This window comes from Mauremys mutica, chromosome 11 (assembly GCF_020497125.1).
Source record: "Mauremys mutica isolate MM-2020 ecotype Southern chromosome 11, ASM2049712v1, whole genome shotgun sequence".
NCBI classification, from domain to species: domain Eukaryota; kingdom Metazoa; phylum Chordata; order Testudines; family Geoemydidae; genus Mauremys; species Mauremys mutica.
The window spans coordinates 78,258,894-78,270,015 of record NC_059082.1 but is presented as its reverse complement, the minus strand read 5'-3'; the positions used below and the strand labels follow the sequence as shown (position 1 = coordinate 78,270,015).

Sequence of the window (11,122 nt, the reverse complement as noted above, 5' to 3'; positions counted from 1 at the left end):
AAGCTGCTGCAGAGGACAAAAGTTCCTGTGCAATCTGTCTTGTGAATTGAACAGGCTCACAAGTATTAAAAGAAAACATGTTCTTTGGCTTCGCCACCTTACAGGATACAATCAGTGTTTAAAATTAAAAAATAATTAAACTGCATAGTCAGCGATTTTTACTGTGGTTTCAAATCATGCGCTATATGAAAGAGAGAGGGCCCGATTTTCCACTCACAGCCAGTTGCTGCTCCCTTACCCTGAGCACCCTGGCCCTGGAACAAGAGCCACTGCCACCCTTCCCTTCCCTACTATGCAGAGGTGGCTGTCACAAGAGGCATCTCCACCAGCTTTTTGCCAGCAGTGAATTCCCCAGCAGGAGGGGAATTCTCCACTGCTTCTCTCCAGACTCCAGCTGCTTTCAGTCCACTTTGTGCTGTGTTCATAGTGAAAAGTGAATTTAGCAGACCAGAAAATCCAGGTCCTTTATTTAGGCCATGCTCCTACAGTGAACTCCACGTTGGAAACCTCTGTGTCCATGCAGCGCCCTATTGGCGCAGGGATTTGTCAGTGCAGACCTCATTACAGTATCCCAGTCTTGAGTGACTCTCAGACAGATGTTCCTTCTCTATGCCCTGGTCTCCATTGGACACTGGATTATACTCCATTTGATGCTGTATAAATCTACTCTAAGTACCTAGGTAGAGACCTAATACAAGTTCCCAGTATACATTTGTCTGACAGTTTTCAGTGCATTGTTAGACTGTGGAACTCATTGACAAGGAAGTTGTGCAAGCCAAGAATTTAGCAAGATTCAAACAGGAACTTGACTATTATATGGCTATCAAGAATACCCAGAGTTATCCTCAGACTTCAGGTCTTAGTCCAAGCTTTAGCTGCTAGAAATCAAGATGAGACCTAATGTGTGTGTGGGGGGGGGAAGGGCAGATTATCCCACAGCTGCCCACAGTGGGGTTCTTGCTTCCTCCTCTAAAGCATCTACTGCTGGCCACTATCAGACTGAATACTGGACCAGATGTCCACAGATCTGATCCTGTATATATGGGCATTCCCATATTCCCATTTTTTTCTCTCTACGAACGAGTGTGATACATTTGAGTGAAACTGCTTTGGACAAACTTAATAAAATACAGTTTAAAAGATTATTGGAGAAGACTACATTATTGTTATTCTGTATCAAATGGTAGGGAACTGGGAATAATAATATTTAATAATTAGTAATACTTTGTCCATCTATAGTGCCTTTAAACCAAAGATCTCAAGGAGATTAACAAACTTGAATTAATTAACGTCATCAAGTCTTTGTCCAAGGTCACACCTCATATAAGAGAGGCAGGATGGTCCAGTGGTTTGCATGTTAACTTCAGGCTCGGTAGACCGGGGTTCAGTTACTTTCTCTGACACAGACCTTTTGTGTCACCTTAGGCATGATCCTTATTCCCTGTGTATCTTTTCTCTCTCAGAGGTGTTGCGAGGATATATACAGTAAAGATTATGAGGAGTTCAGACACTAGTAATGGATGCTATATATGTACCTTAATAGAGGGAGCTAAGCTTAATAGTCCTGACTAGTAGCCCACTGCTGTAACTAATAGACAATGCTGTCATCTGTGTAGCTCCACATAGTCCTGTGAAAGATTTACCAAGAAACATGTGAATTAAATGAAAGGGAGAATTTGATTTAATGTGGACAAAAGCCAGTTCCACACACCTGGATTCTTTCAGCAGCCCCCTGAAAATATGTTGCAATATTAGATGCTATGGATTTATCTTCATGTTGCATGAGGATTATACCCTTGCTAGGACTTCAAAACAGGTACTCAAATGCCAAAGCAGCATCTCTCCCAGCTGAACTAAGGAGAATTCTCAAGTGCTTTTGGTAATTGAAATCTTCTATCAGGTTTCCAGCCACTGAGAGGCAAGACTGTTGCATGTCATTGTCTGAGATCATGGAGTGTTTAGCTGGATGATCCACCACCTATTCACACACTGATCTCTCCATTCCAGAGCCTACAAATCCACACACTGACCCACAGCATGTAATAAAACTTTAGAAATGTGTGGTGGCCTTTTAGGAATGTTAAAAATCCATCCCCATATGGAAAATGATAAGAACATTTGAGCTCTGTTGGGAATTTTATCTGTATCTCTGCCTGGTTGCCTCTGCCTCAGGCCAGCAAAGCAATAGCTGCAGCCTAGGACAATCTGCTCAGACAGACAGAAGGAGTCGCAGGCCGCAGAGAAGGTAAAGGTGCTCAGAATAGGACCTCATCTTGGGAAGACAATGGGAGTTCTGCCATTGACTTCAAGGATCACCAGCATCAATCCCAGAACTGCCTGTTATTCTGTGTCATCAGGATTCAGGCCATGAAATTCCTGCTGGATATTTTTCTTTATTACACTCAAGGATGTTTTGTATATTTTTACTCTACCTAACAATGATGTCATGTTACCATATCGAATTTTGATGATAAAATATTGTATCGATACTTCTGCAGCTCCTTTCTCATCTGAGGATCTCAAAGCACTTTAGAAACATTAGTTTAACTAAACTACACAGCAATGTGGGCCTTAGATGAGAAATACAGAGGGATTGTTTCATTTAGCCCTTTCAGGGCAACCACCGCTGGTGAGGAAACCAGCACCTGTTTAACAATGCAGAGTAACGCTGCACAGTGGTTTGGGAGAGGAAATGAAGAACAACACTTAATTTGATTTAAACTAAAAGGGAAATTCAGTGAGGCTAAATATAATTACTGGTGATGGAATTTGCCAAGGTATGAAGGTTAACACCTCTGCACTTGCAAAAAGTCCCAGAGGCTCCTTAAAACCACAAATGGTCAAGACCTCACAGAATTGACTTTTACCTGGAAAAGCAGCACCTCCAGTAGCAGAATTACTGGTTCAATACTGACACAGAGGGAAAAGCGCCACCTACTATGTCACCAGCGCCACTTCCTGCAGTGGTACCTAGGAGGTTTTTTCCCCACTCAAATGCTGATCAAGCCCAGTTCAGATCTGGGATCACAGGAGAAGGTGGTGTGGCTGCCAGTATAGAGTTCAGACTCTTACTGATTCATAGACTCATATGTTTTAAAGCAGAAGGAACTATTATGATCAGCTAGTTGATCTCCTGCAAACACAGGCCAGAGAACTGCATCTAGTAGTTCATGTGTTAAGCCTGATGACTTGTAGTTGAACAAGAGCAGATATCTAGTCCTGATTTAAAGATTTTAAAGATGCAGAATCCACCATCTGCCTTAGGAAGTTGTTCCGAGGATTAATCACCCTCACTATTAATAATATGTGTCTTATTTCCAATCTGAGTATTTTTTGCTTCAGCTTCCAACCACTGGATCTTGTTTTGTCTTCTCTGCAAGATTAAAGAGCCCTCTAGTACCAGATTGTTATGTCCTAGGGGCAGCCGGTGTAGGAAGCAATCACTTGAGGCCAGAGAGCAGGCAGCTAACCAAAACCTCCATTTTATTTACAGATATACAGAGAGCTCACTCAGCCGGTTGAAACCGGTTGAGCTAACCCATAATAATCTAACTCAGTTGCCATAGCAACAAAAACCATGACAACCAAATACATAACACAGATATTGTCTCCCTCTGTAGGTACTTGTAGACCACCATCAAATCGTCTTTTAACCTTCTTTTTGATAAGCTGAATAGATCCAGCTCCTTAAATGTCTCACTATAAATCAAGTTTTCCAGTCCTTTCAACATGCTTGTAGTTGCACTCTGAACCATCTCCCATTTTTCAAAATCCTTTTACAAGTGTGGACACCAGAACTGGACATAGTATTCCAGTGATGATCTCACTAATGCCAAATACAGAGGTCATATCATCTCCCTACTCCTATTCAGAGTCCCCCCTGTTTATACATCCAAAGATCGTGTGAGCCCTTTTGGCCACAACGTCGTGTTGAGAACTCAGAAATTTGGTAACAGAGGGCTTTTCAATCGAGCAGACAAAGGTGTAACAAGAGCTAATGGCTGGAAATTGAAGCTGGATAAATTCAGACTAGAAATAAGGTGCAATTTTTTTACAGTGAGAATAATTCATCACTGGAACAATTTACCAAGGGCAGTGATGCATTCTCCATCACTGGAAATTTTAAAATTAAGATTGTCAGTTTTCCTAAAAAATACGCTTTAGCTCAAACAGAAATTCAGGAAAAACCCATGACTTGTGTCACACAGGCAGTCAGACTGGATGTTTTCAACGGTCCCCCCTGTCTTTATAATCTATTCATCTACGTTCAGATGGTTTCCAGCCTGCTTCCTTTTCCAGAGTCACTATTTTCCAGGATGCAGACCCCCATCCCGTAACTATGACCACAATTCTTTGTTCCAACAGTTAGGCCCCTGAATTTAGCTGTATTAAAACTGTACCATTATGAGCTCGGTGGAGGGTGACCACCCATCCCAAATTGGGCGGGACAGTCCCGAAATGCAGAGTTCAAGTCCTAGTCCTGGGCTCAGGGCCGGCGCTTCCATTAGGCAACCCTAGGCAGTCGCCTAGGGCGCCAGGATTTGGGGGGCGGCATTTTGTGCGCTCCCCACGGGGCGCACGGGAGCTTCCGGTTTCACTCCCGTCGCACCGCCAAAGAAGGACCTTCTGCCGATGTGCCGCGGAAAACAGCGGCAGGCAATTGAGTAGCTCAATGACTGCCGCTGTCGCCTGCGGCATTTCAGCGGAGGGTCCTTCTTCGGTGGCGCAACGGGAGTGGAACTGGAAGCTCCCGCGTGCCCCATGGGGAGCGCACAAAATGCCGCCCCCCGAATTCTGCCTAGGGCGCCAGAAACTCTGGCGCCGCTCCTGCCTGGGCTGAATGACTCTGGGACAGCATTTGTCCTGAATTCCCTGCAGCACTGCTCTGCACCTGCCTGAGGCTCCAGGGTGGTGCCAGCTTCTTCCTGCTGGTGGTGGTGGAGGGGAGGGCTGAGGTGGGCCTTAGCCCCCCTCACCATGAGGCCCCGCCCCCTGCTTCTCCTCTCCCCTGAGGCCCCGCCCCTGGCCAGGCCAAAAACCAGAGCGGGGCAGTAGTAACAGCTGCCCTGTATGGTGCATCTCTGGGGGTGGGCACACAGGCCTGGGGCTGCTCTTGGGCATCCCGGCCCCCTGTCCAGGGCAGGTGGAGGGTCTGAGGCTCCCCACAGTGGCCCGGGCTCCCTGGGTGGCTCTTACCATGGCCTGGCTGTGGCTTCTGGCCTGGCTAGGGAGTGGGACCTTGAAGGGAAGAAGAGGAGCAGGGTTTGGGGCCTGAGGAGGAGCTGGAGGTGGGGTCATGGGGGGGGTGTCCCTCCATGTGTCCCTCTTTTGCCTTTTGAAAAGGTGGTCACACTAGCTGGTGAAACCTTGTTATGGGTTCCTCACGGAGACTGATAAGCTTGAATACACTCTTCAGTTAACATCATTGTAAGGACAAGCCCCATCTAGGATAAAGGGAATATGTGAACACACCCAGGAATGTTCCTTGATTATTGCTTTGTGTACGGCTCTGTGTGTGTTGTGTGTGTGAAGGTGGAACACAGTGGACAGAAAGCAACACAGCCAGCCAGAAGGAGCAGCTGAAAATGCAGTGTCTGACCCTGAAAGAAACTTGGCGGGGAGGAGGGAGGGGGGAGGTTTCTGGCTCAGGGTGCAGGCTGAAAAGAGTTTTCTTGCTGTTGTGAGCAAAAGAAGCTGTTTTCTGCTAGTTGCTTCCTTGTGTGTACATTCATTGTCAATGAACAAAACTGCATCAAAGAAATACCTGACTACCACAATTTCTGCTCCCAACTGGAACATCCCCAGGGTCCCAAACTAGCCACTCAGGCCAAAAATGGACCACAGCATAAAAAGGAACTGATTTCATTTCCGACAGCAAATTACACTCCTGCCTACTTTAGGCCAGTCCTGTGCTCCACTGGACTTACTTAGCTATTGTGAAAACCATAGTGCATCTTGGGGTGTCAGAGCAGAGTGTGGGGACAGGGGATCAGGATGGGGTTGGCCCTAAAAACCAAACAGTCTATTTTAGACTGTCAGCTGACAATGGTAAGCTCATTGTAAATGCAAAGTGTTTGGTAAGTTGTTCCAATGGTTAATTACTCTCACTGTTAAAAAATTATGCCTTATTTCTAGTCTGAACTTGGCTACTTTCATTTTCCAGCCATTACATTTCCTATAAGTGCTAAGCATTACAATGCTGATTATTAATGTGCTGAATACCCTTCTCACAGGCCTGGCTATTGAGGACATTCAACAATATATGGCTGCCAATTCCAATTCAGATGCGGAAGTCTCCTCTGAACATAAGGTTTAGTGAAGCTGATGTGACACCCTAGACTTCTCTTCCCATTGGCTTTCCCTTGGTAGGGATTCACTCAGCAGGACTGTCCCCTCCCACCCTGTGTGCATTCTTCATAGAGACCCGGACAATAAAAGAATTTGTGGAATGAAGGTGGGTGGAGAATATAAAATCCTTATGTGGGAGATCTGCCTGTGAGTGTGTTACTCAGGAGGCTTACTCAGCTTGTCCTTTAAGGCAGAGTTTCCTAGTCTATGTTGCCATTAAAATATATGGAGGAAAGGTACAGTTGATTAAAGCTCAGGGCAGAGGAGAAGGTTGGTTGGCTGGTTGGCTAAATCACTAACTTTTCTCCACTGGATTTCTAATGAATTTGAGTTCTCTGTGGGTCACATTAAAAAATGTGTTCGGTGGCTGAAGCCTACAGATCCATTTTCAAAAGTGGCCACTAATCATGAATACTTCCATTCTTGGGTGCCCTAACTGCCGTACTTAGGGGCTGATTGCCAGAACTGCTGTGCATCCGAAACCCCCACTCTCTTGATTTGGAGCTATGGGTGCTCAGCAGCTCTGAAAAGCAGATATGAGATGCCTTAAGTTGGGCTCCTTAAACATGAAAGTTTTGACCTTAGCACTTGTTTGATGTTTGTCCATAACACAAAATCCGCCACACAGGGCTGAGCCAGGGAGCAAAGCATGGGGGAGATGGGAAAGGAGAGGCACTCATTTAATGCTGCAGACCAGGACAGAAATAGGAAACAGCAGCATGCCAGACGGTGATGGGAAAGCAGAGGATCTCCTGAGGGCTTGTGTGAGCCAAGGACAATGGCAGGGATGATGAGGGAGCAAGAAGGAGCACCGGGAAGTGTCTGATTTCAGTCTTTCATTTTCCCTTGGAAGAAATGCTGGCATCAGCTCCTGCAAGCCCTTCCTCACTATGGTCGATAAACCCTGGCCATTAAAATGCAAAGCCAACATTTGTGCTAAAGAAACCTGGAAGGGCCAGCTGTAGAGAGGTTCTCCAGAGTCTCATTAGTTTCTGGCCTCTCTGCTGAGTCTGCCGATGCCCACAAGGGGGCCAGCTGATGCAGTGATTTTTACCAGGTAGACACTTATCTCTTGGCAACTGGCCAGAGGCCACCAGTCTGTTATCAGACAGTGACAATGTTTGGTTATTCCCATGCTGGATCTGAACCAGTGACTAGAGGTAAAAGCAACAAAGAATCCTGTGGCACCTTATAGACTAACAGACGTTTTGCAGCATGAGCTTTCGTGGGTGAATACCCACTTCTTCAGATGCAAGAAGAAGATGCATCTGAAGAAGTGGGTATTCACCCACGAAAGCTCATGCTGCAAAACGTCTGTTAGTCTATAAGGTGCCACAGGATTCTTTGTTGCTTTTACAGATCCAGACTAACACGGCTACCCCTCTGATACTTGACTAGAGGTAGGAGACTTGGTATCTCATTATCAATCTCTGAGCCATTCAGTGACCCTTAAGATATGTCCTTTAGCATGTGACACCTGTCAAATCAGATCCATTTCTTGGCCTAACCACTGTGATTGCCTTAATATTCCTCCCACTAGGTGGCACAATCAGCACAACTGAAATGTCAGTATTCCCGAAACAAGTCTTACAAACAGCCTTCCTGTCAATTCGATTCTGCGGAGGTCCTGGGGGCAAGCCAGGGGGCTCTTCCTGGTACCTGGGGTGACAGTGTGGTGAGGCTGAGGATGGGGAGTTATGGATGACCTGCTTCTCCTTTCAATGTGCATACCTTAAAACAGGGATGGGCAAACCTTTTGGCCCGAGGGCCACATCGGGGTTCCAAAACTGTATGGAGGGCTGGGTAGGGAAGGCTGTGCCTCCCCAAACAGCCTAGCCCCCGCCCTCTATCCGCCCCCTCCCACTTCCTGTCCCCTGACTGACCCCCTCAGATCTCCTGACCCATTCTACCTCCCCTGCTCCTTGTCCCCTGACTGCCCCCTCCTGGGACCCCGACCCCAACCGCTCCCCTGGGACCCCATCCCCAATCCAATGCCCGCCACTCTCTGTCCCTGACTGCCCCAAACCCTACCCACACCCCTGCCCCCTGACTGCCCCCTGGGACCCCCTGCCCCTTATCCAACCCCCCCACTTCCCACCACCTTACCATGCTGCTCAGAGCACCAGGACTGGCAGCCGTGCCACCCGGCCGGAGCCAGCCACGCCGCCACACAGTCTAGAGCACCGGGGCAGGCCGGCGGCTCTCGTGGCCGCGCTGCCCAGCAGGAGCTTGCAGCCCCACTGCCAGGAGTGCTGGCGGCACAGCGAGCTGAGGCTGCGGGGGAGGGGAGCTAGCCTTCCCGGCCGGGAGCTCAAGGACCGGGCAGGTCAGTCCCACAGTCCGGATTTTGTCCACAGGCCGCAGTTTGCCCACCTCTGCCTTAAAAGCATGTAGCATAAACACGACATAGCTATGTATGGGGGATGATCATTGAATCCATACATGATGCCAGAGTCTTGAGAAGGAGACAGTAGGAGCAGGATGAGAGAAGGCAGCAGTGTGTGGGGGACTACAAACCATTAGGGAATTGCAGGCTCTGGAGAAGGGTGGCAGAGTCGGATACAAGAGGAAGGAGAGGCACATGGTGTCCTAGAGACTCTTTCAGGCTGGGGAAAGGAAGGAGATGGTGGGATTGACGGGGGAGGGAAGGCAGCAGCATAAGGAGTGACAGAGGGGCTTTAGAGCCGAGAGGGAGGCTGTGGGATTGGGATTCACCAGAGAGAGAAAGCAGCAATGGGAGTGAGAAAATACGACTTCCTGTGGCTGGTAACTTGTCTTCTTCCAGCAACACTCCTTGAGGTAAAAGTATTGGCCTGAAAGCCTAAACTGGCATCTGCCCTGAAAACTGGTGTCCTGCATATTTCAGAGGCTGTTTGTGGAGTGTCACTGAGTTGTGATGATTTGTGATGTAGCAATGACAGTTCCATGGAATTTGATGACATCTCACTGCCATGTGATTCAGCTTGATGCAACGGGGCAACATTTTGAAAGCAATACGATGACACTCTGATGATGAAACGCAGGGATGCTTTGTTGCAATGTGATGTTTTGCTGCACGGTCTCCGCGTTTTCACAAGATCCAGCCACGTTTTGCCTCGTCGCGGCTACGTTTCGATGCTCGGTGGCAGCGTTTTGCCAAGATGTCGCTGCGTTTGGGAAGTGATGTGCCCAGCACTTTTTGGACCTGGTGCAGTCACATTTTGCTGCAACATGGCGGCACCGTCTGTAATAACTGGACAGGCCGGCGATGTTTTGACTTGGCCTTGGCCACGTTTTTTGAATGGAACGTGGCCACTCTTGCCACAGGGCGACTATGGTTTAATGTGACGCGGCCACGTTTTGTGGCCACAGCTGATTTCGCCCCAGTGGACCAGCCTCCCAAAGGGGAACGAGTGACTATCCTGGGTCAGGAAGCGGGGGGGAGGGGTGGAATTTCCCCCGCTCCCCCCAAATCTCAGCATCTAGGCTGGAGGTCAGAGCCTTGTGGGGCAGCGGGGCGTGGCTACGATGACCACGCCCCTTCCCCCGAGGACCCAATGGCGATAGAGTTCCGGCGGTGGGGGCGTGGCTGGCTGCGCTGGGCCCAGCTGCGCGCCTCGCCTGCCCGGGACTCAGTGTCTCGCCTTCCAGCAGCCGGGCTCGTGCCGCCCGGGGACATGCTCCGGTCCCGCGCCGCGCCCCCGGCCTCCGCCAGCGCCTAGCTCCGCTCCGCTCCGCCCAGCGACCGGCCTGCGCCGCCGCCCCAGCCCGAGACCAGCCATGTCCCTCCCCAGAGGTAGGAGCGATCGGGGGGGTTCACCCCAGCTGCAGCCTCCCCCCTGCGCGGTGCTCCGCTTCTGGGCTACGGAGTGGGGGGGTCCCCCCAATGCGCTCCCCAGGGAGCGGCCCCGCCGCGCTGGGGGTGCCCCCTCCAAGTTACGGGGTCCCCTTGCTCTCCATCCGGGGTGCTCCCCCGTCGGGTTACGGGCTGGTGGGCCCCCCAGGGCGCTCCCCGGGAAGTGCCCCTGCCGTGCTGGGTTATAGGCTGGGGGTCCTCCTTGCTGGTTCTGTACCTCTAGCCAGCATCCCGAGCTGGGTGTATTCTGTCTTTCTCTCTCTGCCCCACCTGCATCCGTGGCAGAGTTGCCCTGCCAGGATGCTCTCTGATTCTCCTCCTCGGTTACAGGGCTGCCCAGCATGCGCCTGGTTCACCTAAAATCTTCTGCCCACCTCCTCATTCTTCTCCCCTCTAACTACCTGGAGTTTAGATTGACTCTGCTCCAGAGCTCTTTGACTGACTACAGTTCTCCATCCAGCGGGGCAGATTTTGGTGTGTGCTCTGTCGACAGGGTGGCTGGCCAGGCAACCACTTGCATCTGGTGGTAGGTGCATGTTTTGACATCTCTCGTCACTTGTTTTTCCCTCCCATCCTCCAGTATAGCTGGGGAAGAGGATTTGCTGCCTACAGGTCGAATGCTGCTGCAGGAGACCCTCTGAGATTGGCTGAGACTGGGAAGGGGCAGCCTGTCTGTTGCTGGGTATGTGGAGGATGGCATTAACACAACAGGAGCAGCCATGAATCAAAGAAAGAGGGTCGGTGGGGCAGGGCTGGTTCATGGACAAGGGGACTGAGCAGCATGACAGATCAGATCTGCATGTGTCTTGATATTGCTAATCTGATTTACAGGAACATACCATAATAAGAGACCTTTAATGCGGTGTGGATTCACAGTAGTGTTGGTGTTGTTTGCTCATGCCACTTGGGGAAACATTTGTGGTATTAGCAACCAGAGTT

At 49.5% G+C, this 11,122-nt stretch overlaps 1 protein-coding gene across 1 annotated transcript in view; it reads left to right on the top strand.

Moving 5' to 3' along the window:
* Nucleotides 1-9,909: 9,909 nt before the first annotated feature.
* Nucleotides 9,910-11,122, top strand: part of MAP2K3 (mitogen-activated protein kinase kinase 3) — a 52,082-nt gene continuing 50,869 nt past the window's right edge. Inside the window, exon 1 of the mRNA XM_044979491.1 lies at nucleotides 9,910-10,123. Within this exon, the coding sequence (XP_044835426.1) occupies nucleotides 10,108-10,123 (16 nt within the window). The 5' untranslated portion in view covers nucleotides 9,910-10,107. The remainder of the gene's footprint in view (nucleotides 10,124-11,122) is intronic.